The sequence below is a fragment of the Pyxicephalus adspersus genome, chromosome 4 (assembly GCF_032062135.1).
Source record: "Pyxicephalus adspersus chromosome 4, UCB_Pads_2.0, whole genome shotgun sequence".
NCBI classification, from domain to species: domain Eukaryota; kingdom Metazoa; phylum Chordata; class Amphibia; order Anura; family Pyxicephalidae; genus Pyxicephalus; species Pyxicephalus adspersus.
The window spans coordinates 68,463,027-68,488,397 of NC_092861.1; the positions used below are offsets into that span (position 1 = coordinate 68,463,027).

Sequence of the window (25,371 nt, forward strand, 5' to 3'; positions counted from 1 at the left end):
ACTCGTATGCACGCTGACATTTCTCATGAAATGAAAACTGAAATTTGGTACCATAGCCAAAGAAGTTACCTTTACATATACATGAACAATATGTGGCTGTTTCTATTTTCTCTATTCAATTTTATTATTCTATCATAACCAGTACAGTCAAAAATGTATTTATGTTTCATGTATTAATTGACAGATGCTTTCAAATCTGATTATATAATCTGTTTTGGATTTACTAACAAATATAGTGTATGGGGGAAGTCTCACTAGAAGGATTGTTTAGCCCTTTGCGCTACCTAATTGTCCATAAGTATATTGTACTGTATAAGGCATATTGTACTGTAAATCAGATTGTAACTACCTATGTGGCTAGTTATAAACAGCTATACAAAAACAAGGATTGTTGAGGACCCTGAAATGTGCTGGCAAAAATTAAGCAATTTCAATAATTAAAGATACTTTGGACTTGTTCTCATTGCTCTATAACATTATTCACCCTTCAAATGCTTAATATTACCAAGGAATGTCTTTGCACTGCAACAAGTACACCGCATTTTAATTTTTAGACAACTAGCATGATATAAAGCAGTAATGCAATCTTCACCTGTGTTTGTAACACTGAGATACTCATGCTGATTTCTACCAGTCAATGATTTACTGATTAAAAGGTAATAAAATATTTTCTTTAGACATCACCTAAACCCATGATGCATCTAGCAATTAAATGTAATTAATACTTTTGGGATTTGGGTTTTGCTTAAGTACTAGTTTGAAGATAAGTCAGTATTATATACTGCATGCACCCGGAATGTATTTATTAATAGGACACATGTATCACTATCAGATATAAAATATTTGCCCAAAGACACCTTTATGTTGGTGTCACATAGGATACATGTATCAGTATCAGATATTAAATATTTGGACAAAGACACCTTTATGTTGGTGTTTCATACCTTTATGTATGTTAGGTTCAAACTCTCAATTTCCAGTTGACAGCTGGAATCCGAATCTAAATCTTAGTCATGGCCAACATATGCAATTTCTTTATGAACTGGATGAGCTGTATGTTAGTAGAATGATATAGATGACCTGATTTCTGTTGTATAAGTTACTAAACATTTTTTTATTGTAAAGGTTTCTTTATCATGGAGTGAACATGATACAAAGCCATCAATGAATATGTCTTTATCCATCAATGCTAAAGAAAGTCATGCTTTGGTGGGGCTGCAAGTAATTGATAAACGTTCAAAACTTAATGGAAATGGTAAAGAATTCTCTGTAAAAAGTGTGAGTATAATTTAATACACCCCTTTTCTATAACTACATGTATAGTAAGGTTTCACAAATTGGTTTACATTTGTTTCTGTTTCAGTAAAAGTTTAGAAAAACTAGTTAGTTTGTACTCATATATAAAATATGTTTGTTTCTTTAGGTGGAAAAATCTTTTATGAGTTACACCCAGGTATGTGAGGTTTTTATATGTTGTTTTACAAAATGCATATGAAATAATCTTCATTATTTTAAATCAAATTTACTTTTTTTTTAAAAAATGTTTTCAATCATGGACCAGATCCATTCCAGATTTTTAGGATCTCCCAGGTTCATTGATAAAAGTGTAACTCCTCCAGTATTTGGAGAGCTTTAATATATCAGGCCCAGTGAATCTACCTACCTGTTCACAGTTTTTTCTAAATACACTTACTTTTCTTCGCTTTTTGTGGGTGGTTTCATCTTCACCCGGTCCTCCTTCAGGCTTCAAGATCTTGGGTCATCTTGAATGGTCAGGCTGGAATGACTGTCCACAAAGATCTGGCATAACGGGATTGTACAGTTAGCTTTGCATGCTCAGCTCGGTGTACATCACAGAAAAGATACAAAAATAGGCAGATAAACATTTTATACTGCACACCGGATTTTGCCAATGCCTTCTGCAACAAGAAATTTAGCAGATTGGATTTTTTTATTTGGAAAGTATAGTTCTAATTTAAAGTTCTATTTTGACTCAAAAAGGTAGGTCAACTTAACTGATATTTTAGATTTAGGTAACAGAGATTTAAATGAACACTGAATATTGGTATAATGGTTTATTAGTATATATGTAATATGAATATTTGTGTTTTCTAGTCTATATCATTTTCCATAAATATATATATGAATTGCATTGTTTTAAATATAAGCAAAAATCTCTAGTCTTAAAGACTAACAATTTCATTTGTCTGCCTTTAGCCCTGGGGATACAATACTTTGTCTGATGCAATAATAAGTACATACTATCATTCAAACGAAGGTATGCTTGCTTGATATTTTTATTTACAAAACAAATGTAATGTTAAAATCTTGTTTCTTACACTTATGTACTCTTATAGCAGTACTGCAACACCTACCTAATAGGATACTTAAGATAAAGCAGGCAAAGAGGGTACATTAAAGCAACATTTTAGATAGAGAAGGGTAGGGCTAGAATCTTTATCTGTATTTGGTAGTCCCACCCTCAGTTCCTGTCCTTGAAATTTGTGCTATTTAGGACAGGAAAGGGATTCCCCTTTTTATGTTTTCCCAATTTCTGGTGCCTGCTGTGACAAAAAGAGACTTTAAATCTTCACAGTTGAGACACACATAAAAAAACAGACAGATTAAATAAATATGCAGTTGTTTTTTTGTCATAGGTGTCTCATTACAGAGATTATCCTTCCAATACGGAAACAATAAGCAACAATACCTGACAGTTTCTCACAACATGTTTTTTTTTATAATTTAAAAAGTTAAGGTAATAAAGCTATTTTGTAGCAAAAACACACAAAAACACTATGTAGCACAATGTTATTTTGTAACTTTATTTGTTGTTGTTTGATCCCTTTTGAACTTGTATTCACAAAGCAAGCATGACCATCCCTCTGACTCGTATCCCACTCACTTTCCCTAGCGCAAACTCTAGTAGGAGGAGCTGCTAGTTTTGGAGTTATTCAAATTTGCCTTATTTTTTATTAAGCACGTGAAGTCTAGGTAACAGTAAAGTATAACTAAAATGGCAATAACTAGTCACATGGGGTAACCCGACTCAGACACCCCAACATAAGGCTTCAAAGAGCATGAATGTGTCACAAAAGGTGGACCAACGCTGATGTCTTGTACCATCCAGTACCTTACTTCTTACAGAGGAAACGCTTCCTCAAGATTTCCAGCCTTCTTCAGCTCTCCCTCTGATATATTAAGAGCACGAAACACCTCTAAAATAATGTTTAGCTTCAAACCCAAAATCCGAAATTGGTTCTTTAACATGGAGACTTTCCTGGAGGACATTTCACAAAGGCCCCATTGCCAGACAAGACAGGATAGGTTAGGCCACTGGCCCTAAGGCCCTGAATGGGCCAAACTCAACCTTTCTGGTTGGCTGTGACTCTCAGTCTTCCGTAGTCCATTCTCTAATTCTTCTAATATTTATATTATCCTTTAAACTTCCTACAACATCTCAAATGATTGGGAGAAGCAGATCAACATATGTTACCCAGGACTGGCTCTACAGAAAAAGCATATATACTAGGCTGTAGGCTACCTACATAGTACAACCTATGGTTGGATAGAATCCATATGAAGTAATTGGAAGTGGGTGGCAATTCAAGGGCGATAAGTAGATACATTCCAGGAACCCCACCAAAAACCACCACAAATGCAATCACATGCAAACGCAGGCACAAAATGGTTCCCAACTGTTCCCATTTGGAACAACATTTCCCAACATAAAATTGTTTGGGAGCCCAGGTAAGTGTATCCTAAACTGCTTCAGTTTACTGCTCTTCTCAAATTTACTAAAGCCATACACAAGGTCTATGTTATTCTTTTAATGCTGTTTTGTGATTTGGGTTGATTGATGTTCATAAAAGATTTAGAAAAATTTCTGGCAAATTTTCCTGTTCTGAACACTGCTTGTAGCACTTAACTACACACTTTGAACAGTCTGTATTCTGGTTAATATGATTTTGTTATTGTGATTTTTTTTCAGACTTTGAGCCAACAGCTTCAAGTGTACAAGTAGCAGCACCATCAAGTGCAAATCTTGGGACACTATTTACTGAAAACTGGATATGGCTAGAGGTGAACATCAGGTATAAACCTGCCTTTCATTTTTAAAAAGTGTTTTTTATAGTATTAGGGTAATAGGAATGGAGATTTTGCAAACTAACTGTTCCATTTGGAAACTGAACCCTCAAAAAACAGCTTCTATCTCTTTTGTAAATCACTAAAATTGAAAGTTTCTAAAGGGAATATATTGTCCATGTAGCCAGTTGAATTTGGCTAGCTGAAAACCATGGTGGTAGAAGGAACTTCATGTAGCACAGGCTGGCAAATAGTAAGTGAGGTGTGCAAAGTTCAATGAATTTTATAACTCCAATTCTCTCATTTACAGCTGTCAGTGGTAAGACTTTTTGGGGGCTTTACCATAAACAATCTAAATGAATTTAGAAAATCAGATCGAATATATTCCATTTGGTTTGAAAATCAAAGCAGGAAGCAAAAAAAGCATCTGCTGCAACCATTTACATTAATCTATTGAGATCTATTAGACTAACGTGGATACAGGTCTGCATTATAGAACTCCTGGAAAATCTGTGGCATTATTTGGGGAGTCCCATGCACCAATACATAATATGCCTGGGTTTACTGTCTACTTTTAGATTAAGTTCAGGAAACTGGGGGCCAGACAATGCCTTTTACACCTTCATTAGCCTGGAGTTGCCTACACATTATGGCTACATGAGATTAGGCAGTGTCCCACACCAGGAGGAACTCAGACCAGTACCAAAGTCTGACAATGAGTCTGAGGCTTTCAACCTGGTACCCAACTCCACTCATGGCAGCTCAATTAGCTATCACATGGAGGTCTGTGTGGCCCTTTAAGGATATGCTTCCCTAGACCATCACAGAGTTACTGCCATACTAGTTGTGCTGGTTGATCTTGCAGCCAGCATAACTTTCACTATTGTTTCCAGACTCTTTTATATCTGTCACATATTCTAAGTGTGAACTTGTGAATAGAATGAGGAGAGAGATGGTCAATGGTAAAACCATTTCATCTTTGTGGGTTGGCTTGTTATTGTCTCTTCTGTCCACCTGTTGTCCATCAAAACAAGTGAAAATAAGTCACAATCACTTAGCTCCCTAATTGGACAGATTGCTATCTGAGAGTTTCTACTGACTAGGTGATAAACTGTGTTGATCTGAGTTAGTCTTATAAGCTTCTTCTTATAGTAAAAACTTAAGCACAATTCTGTGTAGGAAAAGATACATTTTTTTTAATTAATATTTATTTTCTTATCATTGGTACTGTCAATGGTAAGTTGACAATTATTCACGACAACTTCTGAGGTATAGTAAAAGAATCAAGGTTTTATTCACGCGTGGGAAACTCACAACAGACAAGGCAATAGAGGTCAGGACTGTCCTTTCCTCTGTCTAAAGGAGTCTCTGCCAACTTAAGGAAAAGTCTAAATTTTATCTACTTCAGTTCCTTGCGTCACCGATCATCCAATTCTGGGCTGGTCTCTTCTTTAATTTGCCTGGAGACAGACTAATTATTGTTTTGCTTTTTACTGCCGCTGTACATTCCACTTTTAATTGGCTTTCTTGAGGGGGTTGTAATTTTCATGGTCTCCTTATCTGCTGGCAGTTTCTATCTTCTTCTTATCTGGTTTCACTTGACCAGGTGCAAGGCCAAGGCGCCTCCAGGAACCGAAGTAAAGAACACAAATAACTGAGTTAGTCATTTTAAAACAGAATAATATAGTTTGAGTTAATTCTCACTTTACCTAAGGCTAGTATATATGCTATATACTTTCACAGTACACATGTACAGTTTCAAGCTTTCCTAGGATCTGTGAATTTATGGATCTGTCTTCTACAAAAGGCCTCTTTAAAATTATATAGTATGATCTTATTTTATTTAAAACCAAATGCAAATAAAAAAACAAACCCACCATCCTACATCGTTGGACTCTCTAGGAAACCTAAAAAAACCCCAGCTGCATAGCTTGATAAGACCGCTTAGTCCCACTCTATGAGTATAGGAACAATAGTCCTATAAAGAACTGTGCCTGGTGTGCCCTAAATGTGCCTAGTGTTAATGCTACTTGTACTAGTAAATATTTTTTTTATTGATGTATTTTATTTACCTTACAGTGAGGAGAGTACTGTTGAACTTCCACTTTCTGTTCCCAACACAATGACAACATGGTTGGCCAGTGCATTTGTTATTTCTGACACACTTGGATTAGGATTTACTGATGAACCCGCTGAGGTAATACAGATTGTAGAAAGAACCTACGAAACTTACTATGAGACTAAATAGCTAGACTACATACAGGTAGTCCTGGGGTTAAGGACATCTGACATACGGGTGACTTCTATATACGAACGGGGCTTCCCTGCTCCCTCATGTGCAGGACAGAGGCTTGAAGGGGGCGGTTTGCATGACTTGCAGAAGAAATCTTTTGCTAAACACAGCCAGGCTGAGCTCTTCTGCAAGCTCTTGTAACCCTTTGATGACCAAGACAAACTCTGCAGTTGTTTCTTTTTGCATATCAAAGCACAGCTTTCTTCAGGAGTTAATGAATATCTAGGCTTCATAAATTTTTTTTTTTTTTTGTTGCTTTGTTGGTGATTAGCTCACAGTGAGGATTTTATACAATAACTGACACCACACTCCGTAATATTATGTTGAGAAAAACATCTGTCCTTACTGCATTTATTAAAATAATGTACCTGTTCCGACTTACATACAAATTCAACTTAAGAGCATGCATACAGTACCTATCTTGTATGTAACCCAGGGACTACTTGTATTTGATAAAAAAGGATTGAAACTGATGACTGCTATTTAAAAATGTAGGGACGGCTCGGTAGAGGCAGCAGCAGGACATGATTTAATAGAGGAATACACTGACCTTAACCTCCCACGTCCGGAGACCCGGCTACTTTTGGTAGGAAACATTGAACAAAAAACCTAGAGTCCATTGTGGACCGTGAAAGAGTGTGAAGTTAAATTAGAAGAAAGGGTACTGGGTTCACTGTGAACATGACAACCAATCTTTACTGATAGAAATAAAGTTCTAAGACGCTGCTGCATTTGCCAGTCCCTAACTGTTCTAGGTGAGGCTGTTTGTGCTGCAGGAATAAGATATTTCTGTCCTCTTTCTCCCCCCTTCTTTCCTGAAGAAGCAGAGTTATCCGTGAAACGCGTCAAAAGGCTGTGGGGCACAGAAATATCTTGTTACTATATGTTACATATTTTTAAATATGTTTTAATGTAAATGTATTTATAATAAATCCAGTTAAAGTTATAGTTTTTTATACAAATTTGTTGAGTTAAGGAATGTTGGCCCTAAAAGTCCCCCAACTGAGCTACCCCTCAGGTTCTCCTTTCTTTGTGGTTATAACTTTGGGATGTGGCCATAAGCTAATTAAGTGGTAGGCTGAATTTGAATTGATTTGCTGCTATTTAAAAATGTTTTTATATCAGATCTACAGAACTTTTATACAGGATTCAAACATTTTCCAATTGAATCCTATTAAAAAAATGTGTACATTTTTTGAGAAAGCTGTTTTACAAGCAGAGTAACCTAATGAAAAAAATGAAAAAGGCAACCATCATAGGAGTTGTTTAGCACTGTAAAACAATGGTCATGTGGATGTTTGTCATACAGCTGTGTTTGCCTTTTCAAGGAGACAACACTCCTCAGGCTCTTGGTCTGAACGTCCTCCAAACTACAGTACCATTGCCTTGTGAAAGCCTTTGGTACATACACCTTATGAAAGTCTGATTTTGATTTCTTGTCTGTTTAGACACAGACGGGCCTTGACCCAACATGTTCCCAAAAAACTTTGTTAGCCATAATGGCTTGCAAAATCACCCGAGGAGTCTCATCTTCAAATGCTGTGCTAAAAGCATTGGAATGGCCTAAACAGGCCTCCTGACTTTGGACCAATTCACACTAACATTCTTGCATTTTGTTGAGCCTTGTTGTGGCACATTGCATTAGAAAGCCCATCCAAATGAATGAGCTGTGAAGCAGTGCAGCACTTGAAAAAATGAAAGTTATATTTTTGCAGCACACTGAAACCCACGTACATTGTGAAGAAGCACTAGGGTATCATTTGAAATAAATGGCCACAGCACACCACCACATTGGCACATGTTCCAGGAATAAGCTTCTGATTGACGATTAAAGAAAAATGTCAACAGGTTGTAGGTGCAGGATTGGGAAGTGTGTAAATGCAGAATTTCCATGTCTTCAGAATTCTCAGTTATGCTAACTGTCCTGAGCTTTAAGAGACCCCTTTCTCTGCTACTCTATGGGTTCTATTTATAAAACAGGGAATCTGACATTTCTCTGGTGAAGAATCTTCCAGGTTCATGTGTTTCAGCGGCAGTAATGTTTGATGGATTGTCATATTCCCTGTTTTATAAATAGAGCCTTATATACTAAAAAGCTAATCATCCAGAACAAATACATTTGCAGATGACCTATTTTTTGTTTTTCAGACTAAAAAAGATAATACATTGATAACCTGAATATCTGGTTTGTAGGATATGACCTTTTCCCCTTTTTTTATTACAGCTTCACGTATATCAAAATTTGTCTGTCACAGCAAACCTCCCTTATTCTGTAATTAGAGGTGAAATATTCATTCTGGAAGTTGTTTTATTCAACCACTTAGATGAAGACTTAGAGGTATTATATATATTGTATTTGAACTCTGTAGAAATAATTATTCAAGAAATTTTAGTCGCCATTGATCCCTTTTAAATTCACCTTCACAAATAGTTTAAAATTTAGGGACACATTACACATTCTAGTGGATCACAACAGTTTTTTATTGGCACCTCAGTGGTAGCCCAATACATACTACATAACAATTCAGAAGCAAGACCCAGATACTCCTTTAGGATACCATTCACCATAGTAGCATATCCTGCATTATGTATTCTGCATTTCTATCACTCACCAGCAGCTGCTCTCTGTGAATACTGTGAATACATAAACTATATCTAAATGATCCTCAGTTCTGCTATCACAGGAAGGTAACAGTATTCACTCACTTTTCACCATATTAAGCTTTAGTAAAAACAATTATAAGACCCTGCTAGCAGATTCAGTAGAGATGTAAGCAAAATATATTCTTAGCACCATCTATAAATAGGTTTTGCTGGCATAATACTGTTAAAATATGAAAAAAAAATTTATGGAAAAGTCATCCACCCTATATTCTTAACTCTACATTTGCAGGTTCTCGTTTCTGTGCAGCTGAGTGACTCATTTGAAATTGAACAGTCAAACAATGGAAGTACAACAAGCCAACAGACTTGGGATGTTTCCAGTATGGAAGGAAAAACTTGCCTGTTTCCAATGAGACCTAAAAAACTGGGAAAAATCCCAATAACAGTTGAAGCAATTTCAAAAGGAGCAGCTTCCGAAATTGTTACTGAAAACATCATAGTAAAGGTAAATAAATGCATTGCGGGAATAGGATTAGTGTGATTGACTTACTAAAAAAGTGAAGCATTTTCATTTTCAAAGTGAGTCTTCACTATTTTACTGAACAAAGTAAAAAACAAAAATGTACTTAGCAAAGAATACCCAATCATGTGCAAGGAAATTGTTTGTTTACACATGATTGGATGATTGAAGTCATCATTGAAGTGATTGAACACAACATCACCTCATTCACTATACTAAGTGAATTCTCATTTAGCTTAGAGCAGAGGTCAGCAAACTTTTTTGCCACTAGGCCATTTCAGGGGTAGGCAGGAGCACACTAGGCCGGACTCTCTCTCGAGTCTCTAATGGCTTGGCCCCCACCAGGAACCCCCCTGAAGGAAAATCCCTCTCCTCCCCAATGCAATGCATACGGAGTAGAGGGAATGCTCCCTATTTACCCCAGCGGCAGAAGTGTTAACGTTGGCTGTGGTAAATAGGGAAGGGAGCCACCACATGAAGGCTCTGGCAGCTTCGGCTGTTTGTTTCGGCTACACTGCAGGTTGCTGGCCCACATTAGGCTGGATCGGCCAGGGGCATTAGGCTGGAACAAACTACTGGCTAGGCCATATCTGGTCTAAAGCCCTGAGCTTGCCGACCCCTGGCTTAGAGAGAGAGTTGTTCTGGCTTAAATCATTCATTTTCAAAAGCAAAAGCCTGTTACTTTACCTTGTACTTGATAAAGAATTCTTTGAAAAGTACATTTGTCTTTAACTTTATTTTACTTTATTTACCTAGATGCATTTTTTATTTTTAACTTTGAAAGTGAGCATGCTCTACTTCTTTAGTAAATCAGGGTCATGTTAATGTGTATGCAATAATATGAATTTTATGTTGACATGTTGAATGTAAACAAAACTGCTACCCTTCATATCAGAAAGTTGTTCAGAAAGTCTGATGATAGTATGTGACCTCCATGACCCACAATGGAAACCTTGAAAAAATACTAGCTTTTAAAAATACTGATAGGTTGCCACTATGTGACACTTCATGGGCTTGGCAGTATGTCTCTGACATACCAAACTGTTCTCTATGAGAAATCAGAAAGTGGCTATATTAGTCCATCTTTTGAAAATGCATATTCTTTGCAGTGTAGCTGCATCACAGTTCTGGATATGTGAGCAGCATGGCTGATGGTAGGATATGACACCTCTAGGTGTTTTAGAGTCTGGGTTTTTGACATTGTTGACATTTTTTTTTTCTAATGTCAAAAAAGAGATTGTACCCTACAGATAGTTTGGCTAAACTTTACTGCCTGGAATGCAGATCAGATTTGACCTGCCCAGATCAGTGGCACAGCAAAATAAATTAAATGATTATTTTTCTAAAATGTCTGTATCAAGATTTGTAAACTGAGGGCATATTGTTATTGTCTATTATTATAAGCCTTATTCTAACACAAGGGTACTATGAGGCTAAATGGTTTGGTCTGCCAATATAAAGTAATAGATATTACCAATTCCAAACTGCTTAACAGTGTTTTGTTTGTTTGTCTATAGGCCGAAGGAGTGAAGACTTATTATTCACAGTCTGCAATTTTGGACTTAAAAACCAATACAGGTCCCAATCTCCCACTTACAAAAACCTTATCATTTACATTCCCCCCTGATGTGGTGGAAGGAAGCGAGGAAGCATATATAAATGTTATTGGTAAGATACTGCTTTTTGCATATTTAACTAATTTTATTGCATAAAGAATTACCTAACTAGTAGCGAGCAACCAAAAGTTATCTTACCTGTTATATTAACATACAGAAACATAACATTTTGTTGTCAAAGGTTGTTGTATGTCCTTAGTCTTTAAATAAAAAAAAATCAGTTTTGTGAATTTGCTGTGCAAGTATAAAATTATGTATTGTTTGTAGTATTTGTGGTCTGCCCTCCTCACAGGATGGACATATGTTTACATATTGACACAAATTTTACATACATGTTTCATATATGCTAACACTCTTTCAAAACAGGTGATCTTCTTGTACCTTCAGTTGATAATCTGGAGTCTCTGATACAAATGCCTTGTGGTTGTGGCGAGCAAAACATGATTTACCTTGCCCCAAACATCTATGTTCTTCAGTACTTAGAAGCTTCTAACCAAGCAACAGAATACGTAAAAGCAAGAGCCATAGAGAACATGCAACAAGGTATATTACCAAAGAATATTACTGGCACAGACAGGCTAAGACCTATACTTCAACCAACTTATTTCTTGCTTGTATTCATTTATTGAACATTTTTTACTAGAGATCAGAACAACAAAAAGTCTGTCCGATGTATGCATCCATTTGTAGCTTGTATAGAATACCCACAATAATTGCTATGCCATACATTTGTGCAGCATATGACATTGTATACTTTTTTGTATACATAGGCTATCAAAATGAATTAAATTATAGAAGAAGTGATGGTTCATTCAGTGCATTTGGGAACTATGATACTTCTGGAAGTACATGGTAAGCTCTCTCTCTCTCTCCCTGTATGTATATATATATATATATATATATATATATATATATATATATATATATAATGTATTTTGTCTTGTATATTTATGTCTAAGTCTATAAATGTCTTGTATATTAAGCAATCAAGTAATTGTGATTTTTTTTTATTCCTGTTGGGATGATTACGAATGTTTTGATGTACAGCAATGATATAAAGCAGTGATGGCCAATTTTTTTTTCTCTGGTGGCCGTAGTTGACATTAGATAAAACTCATGGGCCACAATGCAAATAAGCATTAAAAATGTGTGTTTAAATCAGAATAGTTTTAATTTAAAGTGAAATTTAATTGAAATGTTTCTAGTTTCTGTAATGCACCAAAAAAAAAGAGATGATAAATCAAGAATTTCTGCACACACCATTTGATGCTCATTTTATTAATGTGGCATTTTAATAATGAAAGATACAAAACTAAATCTATCATACAGTGCTGGCTGGTCATAAATTGCTCCCTGCTCACCATTCCTGTACCAAAAAGCTGAAACTACACCATACAATGGACCCTGTCAGTTATAGGGGGCCACTAACCTTCTTTGTACCCCAAAATCTCTGCAATGGATACTTCCAGACAAATGCAATTCATGTGACAGATAGCTAAGGGTTACATGTTCTTACTACTACAAATTCAGATCCCTACAGCTCCCTGTTCCTGAAAAATTAAGGTTCACAAGAGGTAAGTGGACAGATATGTGTGATAGGGTAGCACAGTGTAAAAACTATAGTTTTTCTTATAATGGAGTGATAAAATTTTAGTCTGGGTGGGGGGGGGGGGGGGGTAACTACTACATTTTCTTTCCTCCACTGATAAAGAGAAATTGGGGTTCACAGAAGTAAGTGGCCAGCTATGTGTGACAGGGTAGCATAGTATGACGGGTATAGTTTTTTATATCTTGATTGCACGGTTATGCGATTGTGACGGTAGCATAATATGATGGATTTTTATTGGGGAAAAGGGGGGGGGGAGCAAAATGGTTTCCTACTGGCTTCCACAGAGAAATTGGGGTTCACAGAAGGAAAGTGTCCAGCTATGTGTAGTAGGAACTCCAGCAGCTGCTCATTCCCTCGCACCGCTGCATTTGCAGATTTGACTCCGGTGGCAGTGAGAGGTATCGAACGTCTCGTCCTGAGCCAGGGTTCCATGGCATAAGGAAGGGGTAACCACACCCCAAACTCACCACTAGTTTGAACGCAGGTTTGAAGTTTTGCAAACTTTAAGGGGCACCACAGCACTTATTGGCAGTACCCTAATGTTCATTGCCATGAGAGTAGCCCACATGGGGTCCCTAACATGCAGTCTCAATTTGGGTAACCTGGTCTTGAAATAGCTTCCTTAATGTGACAATATCCCTAACTGTTATTAGGACTGGTTGCAACCCCGTATTTGGCAACCTATATTTATTTATATTTAGGAGACTGAAATTTAGTAACTGCTCTCAGGGTCCCCTTTGCACTCTTTCACATTTCTATGATTATCAGTGAAAAAGAATTTAGGATCCCATGTAAGCCAGGTTATTTAAAGCTATTTTTTTTCTGGGCTATGCCCCATCAAACTGGGATAGGTCAAGATAATTGTTCTGATCACCCTTCCTGTCAATGTCTTTTTGCTATCTCCATTAAAAACCAAAATAGCTGATACAATGCAACACTACAAAATATTCTTTTGTACTTCTATTCAGTGTGGCTTCCCATTTTGACCCATCTATAGTTTGCAATCAGCTGTAGATAGATTATCAAAATAAAATCATAATGTTTATCATAAGCCCTGAAATGCTTACCAATGGTTCAGAAACCTTTATAGCTGGCAACAGTCCCAGATGATTTGGCATTTGGTCAAATCACTGGGCAACACCAATGGAATTCCAGGGCATCAGGTTCTTCTTATTCAGTAAGCCTTTTTTAACTTTAGCTAATTTGTATGACTTTAAAAGATCATAGTGTGCATGATAACAGGTGACTGGTTGGCTTTAATGGTAAGAATGAAAATCTCTATATTCATTTATTTATGTTTGTGTTCTTTTTCATTTGAGTATTTTTTTCCCAAAATCCTTTCATAACACATCTGTTTTTGCAGGCTTTCAGCTTTTGTCTTTAGATGTTTCCTTCAGGCTCGACAATTTATATATATAAATCCTGATGTTTTGAATCAAATGGTGGATTGGCTGGTTAAGTACCAGGATATAAACACGGGTAACTTCTCTGAGCCTGGGCGTGTTATTCATTATGAACTCCAGGGTGGGCTGAATGGTGAAGTCACCCGTACTGCATATATTCTGATCTCATTGTTAGAAGATGAATATTACAGTGTAAGTATGAAATAATGAATTTTATAATTTATGAACTCAGGAAAGGATTACTTACATCATTGCTGGATGGAAACACCAAACTGACCTATCTTCAGATGGATTATTGTCACAAATAAACATATTTTTGTAGCATCACAGCTGTAACCTGTGCATCAATAGTTACACCCTATTGTTTGAGAAAATATAACTCAGCATTGGAAAGATAACTTTATTCTAGTATCCTAACATCTTAGATTGTGGTGAAAGTAGTTTAAATATTGCTTACTACATAGTTCCAGAGAAGAAATGAAATACAGTATAATACTGTAAAAATCTAAAAGTATTCTAAAAACTGTACCATGTGTTTTATCAGGATATTGACATAGTAATGCTAAGAGTTCCTCATTTTGTTTTGTCTTTTAACTTTTTTTTTTTGTTTTTTTTTTAGCAACGGTATCAGTCAAAAATTTTTAAAGCTGTTAAATATCTTGAGCAAAAGTTTGATGAAGGAATTACTAGTAATTATACTCTGTCAATTGTTACATATGCATTGACACTGGCTAAGAGCACCAAAGCAAAGGCTGCTCTGGATAAGCTTACTTCAAGAGCTACCATTATAGGTAAGCATACTGACAAAGCGAAGCGAGACAGTAAATGAAGATACCTCACATGAAACAATAAAACCAGATCATAGCCTAATATATAGATAATAAAAAAGGGACCGGTGGTCTAACAATTATACCTTAAAGTGAACCTAAACTGAACCTTGGACAACCCTTATAAAAAAAGTAAAAATGTTGCTCTTTTTTTTTTAAAGCACACCCTTTATAAAAAAAAATAAAATAAATAAAGGGTGAAACACCTCCCTTTTTTGCCTGGATTGCCACACAGAGCCTCCTGGGATACGTAAGTCATGCATTCCAGGAGGCTCTTGGCTGCTTTTTTTTCACATGCCCATTCCCGGGCATGCGCAAAAGGGACAATCTCCTTTACTGAGGGGATAGAGATGCTGATCTCACTTATGCTCAGTGCAAGATCGAGTGAAGTACCCAGAAGAAGGAGCTCCAGCGCAATCGGGGGATCTGCGAAATTAAAGGTGTGTGTTTTTTTTTTAATTTTCAGTTTAGTTCTGCTTTAAGTACTAGAAGAATGCCTGTGTCTCTTCTGTCACGCAGCAGTTTCAAACAAAAAAAAAAAAATTCTAAAAATTGTAAATCTATTTGTTGTACCGTGGGGAAATAAGTCTGGTTTTTAGCAAAAACACACTGACTCTAGCACACTGTGTGACTTGAAGCTTGGATATGGGTCATTAAGTCCAGCCCACACATTCCGCATTCTTCACTTTTAGAACTCAATTGATAGCTTTACTGTTAATTTCTTGAGCATTAAGGAAAACATGGCATGTGTAAAATACTCTGAGAGGGAGAGGAAACATATAAAAATATTGTAAAGATAAAGCTGTTGGAAGTTAGTAAATGGCACATCCTTCGTGGAACAATTTAATCACATGACAGTCTGCTTGATTATCACATTTCATGTTATCTATTAAGTAGATGGTTTAAATACATACACTAGTGCCTGGCAGCTGATCAAAAAGCGGGAACTTTGTGTGGGGATTCTACAAGATATAAATAGAAAGTGATTTAAATTATCATATCAGATTCATTAGCAAGCATTTAGGTATTCTCACTGGCACTGATATCTGTTGAAATTCTTTCTGGCACTGAAAACAGAAAGGTTGATTCCATCCATCTAACAACTCTGCCCATAGAAGAATGAAAATGATTTTGAAAGATTTGTTTGTAGCTAAATGATGGATTTTATACCAATTAGGTTAATACTTAAATATTTAAATATAGACAATTGATTTACATTTTCCTCTTCAAATTAGGCATTTATTGTCTTATGATTTATACAGGTTTGGTAAAAACTTAACTATTATGGGTAAGAGGCAGAGGTTGGAACTCGAGTCGCGCGACTTGGACTCGAGATTGACTTAAGTTTCCTAATGAACCACTTGCAACTAGACTTGCGACTTGACTTTCCGTCTTTTTCTGCTGACAGCTGAAGGGGGCGGTGAGGAAGGCAGTGAGGCTTCTGTAACACTGCCTTATTCCCTGCCTACTTTAGCTGTCAGAAGAGAAAGCCATGGACTTAGAATGCAAGAAAGGTGGGGATGAAGGAAGCGAGTCTTCTGTAACACTGCCTTCCTTGCATTTTAAATCCATGGCTTTCTCCTCTGACAGCTGAAGGGGGTGGGGAGGAAGGCGGTGTTACAGAAGCCTCCCTGCCTTCCTCCCTGTCCACTTCAGCTGTCAGAGGAGAAAGACAAACTTAGTTGACTTAGAATGCAAGAAATGCGGGGAGGAGAACAGAATGGAGGAGAATGTTACAGAAGCTTCACTGCCTTCCTCCCCACCTTTCTGGCATTCTAAGTCCACGGCTTTCTCCTCTGACAGCTGAAGGGGGCGGGGATGAAGGCAGTGTTACAGAAGCTTCACTGCCTTCCTCCCCACCTTTCTGGCATTCTAAGTCCACGGCTTTCTCCTCTGACAGCTGAAGGGGGCGGGGATGAAGGCAGTGTTACAGAAGCCTCATTAAGTACGACTTGCAAATGACTTGATAAATTTAAGTAACTTAACTTGGTACTCGACTTAGCTATACACCTAGCTAAATCCAAGTGAATAATAAAACTATCTGTAATAATTACAATCTTTTTCATAATTGTTTCATTTATGCAGGATCAACCAAGTATTGGTCTTCACCTTCTGAAAACATGTATTATTTTTATTGGACCCCAAGGACAACAGATATTGAAACAGCAGCTTATGCTTTGCTTTCCTACTATCACCAGAATAGGATTGAAGATGGAATCTATGTCATGAAATGGCTAAGTCAGCAACGAAACCACCTTGGTGGTTTCATATCTACACAGGTAAGTCACATTTTCCATGCACTTTGTAAAACACTTGCCTTGTTCCTAAAGTTTTATCCCAGTTTGCAGATTAGCATCAGTGTCCCCAAACTGTCCACAAAGTTAGGGTGCGTACACACTTCCAATTTTTATCGTTCCAATCGAACGACGAACGATCGATTGGGCAAAAAATCGTTCGTAAAAAAGTAACCAACGACGCCGACGAACGAGGAAAGTCGCTGGAAACGAACGACCGGACCGGCGGATCGGATTGGACGACGATCGTTGAACATCGTTCGTGTGTACGGTCGTTCGTTGATCGTCCATGTTCAGAGCATGCGTGATGAACGAACGTCCGTTCACTTTCCTGTCGTGCACATAGTTCCTCTATCGCTTAAACGATCGTATCTATTGTGTGTACAATATCTACGAACGATCGTGTCGTTACCTCTATGTGCAGGATCGGTGCTATACGATCGTTCGTGTATATCGTGCAGGAACGTTCGTCGTTCGTTTTCCGACGATAATAATTGGAAGTGTGTACGTAGCTTAACAATGACCTGTGTTGGAAAGATTAGTGAATAACAAAGAAAGGCCAATCCCATCATGCAATCAAATGTGCTGCATCTAATCTGTCAATCCACAAGTATTTAAAACCATATTACAGGTGTTTACTTTTCTAAATAACTTGTAATACTTTTCTAAGTTTTACTTATGTCTATTAGGTTGTCAGTAAACTGGGCATACAGACTGATATCTAGAGAGATGAATGGCCACACACATGTACACCTTTGCAAAGCCTACGTACACTCAAACGCTAGATAAATGCTTTAAGAGAATGGACCATAAAACTTTGGAAAGGTGCTTTTAAATCACCCAGGTAGTGATAAAGGAACATAAATGGGTTTAGGCACCTTCACCAGGAAAAAATGACAACTAAACTGTAAAAAATAAACTCACACAACTAGTGTGTAACTAACATCTAATGATTTCTTTCTTTTCTTTTTTTTTTTTTTTTAAGGATACAATTATAGCTTTGCAGGCTCTGTCCAAATTTATGCTTCTTGCACCATCTAATGAAACATCACTCACTCTGTCTGTTTCTGAACTTAATGCAAAGAAGCCAAAAGAGTTTGAGATCAACAGTGAGAATGTTATGTTGTTACAAAGCGAGCAGGTACAATATTGTAATCATTCTGTGTAGTAACAGTACATTCCAAAAATGTCAGATTATAATATATATATATATTTTTGTTAGATTGAAGTTTCCCAACCGCTTTCCATCAATGTTTCTGCCATTGGAAGAGGACTGGCTGTTGTGCAGGTATTTAATGACACAAAGCTGTTACATGCACAGTCTGTAAATTTACAAAAAAAGCAAATAAATGGGATGGTTCTCATCCAGATCCGGTTACTGTAGTATCTGAGAGTTTCGAAGAGGGGGATCTTTCTAGGGGGATCAGTTCCCTAACAACAGAGGTTTTCAATGTTTTGTGTCACCCACCTCCCTAGCATGTGGAAACAGTGCTGGCAAGATATCTGAAATGAGGATTTAGGCAAGTATATTTTGCTTTAAAAAGCAGGAGGGGGGGATAGGAAAAAGTTGTTTTTTGCCTGATAAGGGGGCTTATAAGTAACCATGAGCTTTGTCAATACTGTTCTGGTAACATGCTTTTTTTTCATAAAAGCATTAAACATCTAAACATAAGCCTAAAAGATCCTTTGACTGGCTGTAAATATGAAATAATATTAAGCAATATTTTATATATACCTGAGTAAATTAAACAAAGTAAATTTAGCACCCATCATTAGAATTGAAATCCCCAAATCCAATTAGTCTTGATTTAGGCTCTGGGTCTTGCCGTCATATGAACGGATATATAGAACTAATTACTTTTTCTGCAGGTATTATGGTTATCCATAGGCTTTATAGGAGCTTAGCTGGGGTGCTTTATATATTTATAGTATTTTATTTACAGTACATGTTATATATACTTAATTAAAATAATTCAATCAATACATTACATAAAGAAAATATAAACCTAATAAATTATCCTTGATGTAATAACCTAATTAAATTAGAAAACAATATATTTGTTAACATATCATTGAGAAATAATTTAGTATCAGTGATATATTAGAAAAAGCTATTTTGTTATTTTCTAAGAATCTTGTATTTCAAGACAGCATAGTCTAGTCCACAACTCTGCACTGACATGTTCGGTATTAATTTTATATTGCAGCTCAATGTAATATATAACCTGAAAGCAGCCTCCAGGCTTAGGAGTGCTGTCATAGCAGAAGATTTCTCATTAGATGTCTCAGTGGAAGAAGACACACAAAGCATCGATCGTCTTTCTGCAGAAATATGCACAAGGTATGTTGTTTAGACATCTTCAACAAACATGATTACAGAATTGTTTTTCCTTTCATCTTTACTTGAAGTTAAAATGTACCAATAATAAATATCATTAAGGATGAAAAATACAAATGTACATTTTATTTATCTAATCCAATAAAAAAACAAACACAAAAAACCAAAACAGAAAGTTATCTAATAAATCTGGGAAAAATAACTTAGTAAAGGAGATGGCAGTAAAATCATTCAGAATTACTGTTTAATGCCTCCATAAAATGCAAGGGAAATCTGATTGGCTGCTGGGGGCACCAAACAACTTGTGTCAAAACAAAGTTTTTTTTACTATGCTAGCTAGATGTCCTACCTCAAATGAGGAAAATGTTCACCTAGCTCAGCAAAGCCATGTTCATTGCAGTCATCCAATCATTTGCTATTTATTAAAATGCAGATTTATATTAATTTTTTTTGTTCTCATCAGCTATCTTGGAAAATGGAATCAAAGTGGTATGGCTATCTTAGACGTTGGATTCATAAGTGGATTCTCCATGAGTCCTGAAGGAATACCTATGAATGAATTTATTAAAAAAGTTGAGACCCATAGTGATGGAGTTTACATATACCTTGATTCGGTGAGTGTGAGGGCATTATGTGTATATTTTCTTGTGCAGAAACAGTTTAAGCAATCTGGACCCATCATAGAATAGTAAATATGGAAAAATACACTTATTTCTTACTTATTATGATGATGCTTTGAGAAAGAGGTGCTTAATCATATTTATATGTTATACCCCCGGGTGTCTCTAACATTTCTCAGAGACTCACTTACCGTTAATTTACAATTAATTTTGGATCTAAACATCATATTTCTCAGCAGAACCATAATACAATTAGATAATTTATAGGAATTTGGAGACTTTATATGGTTAGAAACTACAAAACTTATATCTATAGCTAGAGACTTTTGCAATATTTGAAACAAAAGCCCAAGATACTTATAGGTTCTAGTAAGCATGAGATAAAAAAAGTAGCCTGTAAGCACAAAATGTTTTTGTAGTTAACTTGTTGTGACTGGGCCTGTTTGCATTCTTGAATGCAGCTACTTCTGTATCCACAATACTTGTGTAGATGACATCAAGTTAGCAAGTCTTGGCAAGATGACCTTCCTTATTTTATTTTTATTGACCTTGTTGCTGATTAAGCAGCATTTCCATAAAATGTACACTTTTTTATTATACAAAAAAAATAAAAATAGTAGCTTTCCAATTTGTTTCATATTTCATAAATAATATTTTGTAAATCAAATATCATCATTGATGAGAACCTATTCCCCCCATTGAAAATGTGCTGCATCCACTGAATGTATTTTTTCTGATTTCTTACTCTCATTTAGGCTGTGTCTGTTTGCGCTACAAGAAAATGTTTTAGGGGCATGGCGGTTGACATAAATGACACTACTGATTCATAAGCCAGTAGCTTGCCAATCAAAACCTGTCCACATCTAGTTCTGCCTACTGCTTTATAGATTAATAGCACTGCTAAAACCTTCATACTGTAAGATGCAGTTGATAAAAGTGCAAATGATACAAAATGTAGGAGAATTTGGTTCAGTCAGGAAAGTTAATGGAGATTTTTTTTTGAATAATGAAGCTTTTGCATTAAATGGTAACTGGATTTGGTACTTGTAAGTTGCCATGCATGAGCCTTCAGTCATACTTTCTTGATATTAAATTGTAAATACATCATAATAAATATAAGGCAAACTAATGTATTTGGTGTGATTACATTTCAGGTGACAGGGAAGGAAGTATGTATACCTGTACCAATGGTACGCTCTTCTAAAGTAGCCAGTTCCCAAGACGCATTCATCAAAATATACGAATATTACAACCCAAGTAAGTAAAGATATTTTACATTTTAAATATTGTATTTTTAAGACTGGATATTAATTACTTAATAACAATATTTGAAAAAATGACTTGTTCAAGTGTACAGCCTGACTTTATTCCCAGCATGCAGAGAATAGAGATGAGTGCCAGAGACAATGTAATTTATGTGCAGTAACATTATCAGTGGCCACCCAATGCGTATGCTGCAAGACCTAGTGGAATCAGCAGGTTAGTTGGCAGGGGATGGAGACAGAATCCTGGGTACAACATAGAGATAGGTGTGGGCCATAATCTGCAAATATGCTGTGCATGCTTGCACATTATGGCAAAAACTCATCCCCACCAAAGAGTTTAATTCTGCATTAATGTAAAATTATTTAATTCCCAAATATTCTAAAAAACCACAACAAAGACTCTAAGGCCATAGGCCATACATTTTTTAAAACAATGCTGCTACAATTTTTTGCATTTAACTGCCCCTGAATATTGTTAATTTTGCAATGTATAGATTTGTTTTTCCTAATTTTTCAGGTGGTTGCTTGTGGACCAATTCCAACTGCAAGCAAATGCCTACAGGAGCATTTTCTAACGCCTGAAAAAGCCCTTTGGTTACCACCTGTTACCACTCTCAGGAGCCTATTGGCAACCACTTGACACCCTGTAGTGATAAATGTTTTAACTATACTAAACATAGACTAATATTAGGTTTTAGTTAGTTACCATCAGTTGATAGCGCATGCTGGTAGTTTAAATTAGTGGTCTAGCACTTTGTCAAAATCTGGTTTTGCTGTGCATTTGCTTGTCTTGTGATCCCTGAAAATTAATCTCACCTCCAATACAAAATAAATGGGGGTTTGTTCTGAATATGTAAATACTTAATGTGAATGATCTGGGCACTGGTTTCAATTAACAAACAACATGTGTATCTCAGTTAATGTGTATGGTGGGAATATTTTCAGTTTTTGCTCTTAAAGCTGGACTCTCTAAAAACTGACTTGATTGTGTTTTTAAAACATATAAATACATGTACCAGAAAAAAAGAAGCAAATATAATCCCTAATGTTTGTATTTCCTTTGAAGTGCTTTGAAAGATCAAGACCAGTGCTTTGTTTCCACTTATCTATTTAAAGTCTGTACTGTGAATTAAAAGGAAACACATGCCTCAGACTAGGAGTGAAAACATGGAAGGTATAAAGGTTCTTAGTAAATGACTATTCTACTTGCTCTAGTTACCTTTCTGGAATTACATGTTGGCTGTCAGGTGGCTCTCACACTGTACAGTGCACATCGCAGACATGCCTAATGTAATAAAAGTATTGTAAAACACAGATTAAAAAAAAAGCAGAGAGCAATGAAGTTAAATTGTTTAGCGTTTTGCCCTTGGAATAGGTAAAGGAACTCTGTATTGTAAAAACATGCTAATCCTGACAAAAAAAAAAATTGCTAATGCAAAAACAATATGTAGAGAACCACCTTAAGACTGTGTATACACATTGGTACTATATAAATTATGTTTATTGATAATAATAATAATACATGCTCATTTTTTGTCCTTGAAAATGATCTTTAATGATCGTTTCCAGCAACAAAGGACTTAAAGATAAATGAATGAGTGCTGTACATACCGTGCCGCTCTGTCACGAAAAGGGAGAGGGGAGAAGGAGCGAGCGAGCGGCACCCCACTGCACTCTCCTCTCTTCACTCCTATTGGGGTCATCCATTGTCTGTTGTTCATGATATCGTCAGGACGGATCCATGAATGACCTCAGGCAATCTCTGTACACATGTCAGGTTCTTGGCTGAGATTAGCCCGACCGTTCTTATTTGTACACATTTACCTATCTTTTACAGATTGAGCAGTTTTGTTTTTAGGCTCAGTCAGTTAGAATGAAATGACTCTGCATGCAGTGCTTTTTGCACTTAGTGTTGGGTTTAGAACAGTTATAGAAGTGACTTAGAACAATGCTGGACCTGTTCATATGCCAAAAAATAGCCCTTCATTAGGCTCATTAACGTCGAAAAAGAGAGACAATCTTAACAGTACACAAATAACATAATAGCATAAAATATTATAAAAATATAAAAAAAGAAGAAAATTAAAAAAGGATAAAAGAAAGAAAGAAAGAAAAAAGTACAGCAATAAATTGGGTAAGGTAAACTGCTCAGAACATCCCTCTCCATAAAAAGAGACAAACATTGGGCTGGATTCATTAAAGCTCTCTAAGACTGGGGAAAATAGACAATCTATCATAAGAGAACCTGGGTGATCCAGCAAATCTGAAATGGATTTCTTAAAAATGAATTGCTATTAGATGACAACTGTTTTTAATCCTGGACCAAATCCATTCAAGATTTGCTGGATCACCCAGATTCTTTCATGATAGTCTCTATTCTCCAGTCTAGGAAAGTCTTAATAAATCAGGTTCATTCAAAGTAAAGATAAACAATTAGTGTGTGCAGATTCTTACAGTTCATCTATGAGTAAAATCAAATCATCTGCCAGTGTACTGAAGAGAAGAATTTGCTCTCTGCAAACAGTGGTCACAGTGAACAAGCCTGCAACATTCCCTAATAAGTCAGAGCCATGGCAGGGAGAATACATTTTTTCCTATTGCAAATATATAGGTCTGACTCTTCAGGACCTGTGCAGAGAGACCACTGACTCTATACAGGGAGAAAGAGTTCTTCTCTAAATAATTCTGGCAGGGGACAGGATACTGCTAACCAGACAGTGGATGCTTACAAAGGAAACATCGGTAACACTTTACACCTTTTTTGTTTTGATGTACGTGGAATGTAGTTCAATTAGTCTTTAAAATGGCAGAATTTTCCTTAAATTTCAGACTTAAGGTAAACATTTTTCTAAGATTATAACTAATAAAGCTATTACTGGATACATATATATGGTATGTATACTGTATTATTATAATTACATTATAAATATGCACAGATGGTTGTGTAAAGCTGTGAAAGGCTTTGCTGGGGTTATGATATTTTGATATAATTATTTATTTATTCATTCATTTGCACAATATACATTGCTATTCACACTACAAGATACAATAATCATATTAGTATGAGCATCCTGTTCCTTATTAAAATTGTTTTCCTTTTCCTTGTAGGTAGCTCTGCCTCAAGAACATATACGTTAAAGTCAACTGATATATGTGGTGTATGTGCAGATTGTGCTCCTTGTAAATCTCATTATTATGGGGACACCTATGAAGAATATAACAGTGCCAGTTCAGCTGGATTGTCTTTGTTCTTGTTCTGCAGTTTTGTAATGTTTTACATTTTTTAGAATAGGTTTCACCAGCTACATAGTGATGCTCTTATACATGTGTGATTACTGTTTGCAATCCTGATGTAATAAACCTAACATGATATATAAGTGTGTAAAGGCAATATAATTATAATTGCTATAAAAAAAAAACAATTATAGTGGGATTTTAAAGTTTTTTTTGTATACAACTTGAAAGAGTTAAAACACCAGTTTTTGTTGCTGGTGTCCCCGTTAGGGGTATTTTCTTTCTGGTCACAAGGGTCAAAAGTAGACTGTTTGCAATGCGAACATTGACAGTATTAAAACATCTTATATTTTAATAGCTTAGAGAATGGATTGATTTTCTCAGGTCTTTTTGTTAATCTTTGTCCATTTACATGAAGTTTCCTCACATTTTCTGTCTTGGCGATGATAGTGTTTAAGACAGGAAATGTGGATGAATCTCTCCAGGGAAGAAACAGAAATAGCCCAACTGAAGGTAAAGCTTAGAAAAGATTTAAAAATGCAATCTGGCCTTCCTGAAACTCCAGTTTAATTTGGGCTTCAGACAGCTGGCTTAATTGTATATAGCCTGAATCTTGACACCATTATTCAGCATCATCACACTGCTGGTGTTCTCTCTGTAAA

General features: G+C 36.1%; 1 protein-coding gene across 1 annotated transcript in view; it reads left to right on the forward strand.

Annotated features, from left to right (window-relative positions):
* Nucleotides 1–25,371, forward strand: part of LOC140328727 (CD109 antigen-like) — a 41,722-nt gene extending 16,351 nt beyond the window's left edge. Inside the window, exons 15-33 of the mRNA XM_072408524.1 lie at nt 1,126–1,278; nt 1,424–1,453; nt 2,218–2,278; nt 3,992–4,094; nt 6,166–6,283; nt 8,604–8,717; nt 9,273–9,488; nt 11,021–11,171; nt 11,486–11,662; nt 11,890–11,971; nt 14,092–14,323; nt 14,751–14,922; nt 17,044–17,237; nt 18,238–18,393; nt 18,475–18,540; nt 19,460–19,593; nt 20,054–20,204; nt 21,365–21,467; nt 24,584–25,371. Of these exons, the coding sequence (XP_072264625.1) occupies nt 1,126–1,278; nt 1,424–1,453; nt 2,218–2,278; nt 3,992–4,094; nt 6,166–6,283; nt 8,604–8,717; nt 9,273–9,488; nt 11,021–11,171; nt 11,486–11,662; nt 11,890–11,971; nt 14,092–14,323; nt 14,751–14,922; nt 17,044–17,237; nt 18,238–18,393; nt 18,475–18,540; nt 19,460–19,593; nt 20,054–20,204; nt 21,365–21,467; nt 24,584–24,762 (2,592 nt within the window). The 3' untranslated portion in view covers nt 24,763–25,371. The remainder of the gene's footprint in view (nt 1–1,125; nt 1,279–1,423; nt 1,454–2,217; nt 2,279–3,991; nt 4,095–6,165; nt 6,284–8,603; nt 8,718–9,272; nt 9,489–11,020; nt 11,172–11,485; nt 11,663–11,889; nt 11,972–14,091; nt 14,324–14,750; nt 14,923–17,043; nt 17,238–18,237; nt 18,394–18,474; nt 18,541–19,459; nt 19,594–20,053; nt 20,205–21,364; nt 21,468–24,583) is intronic.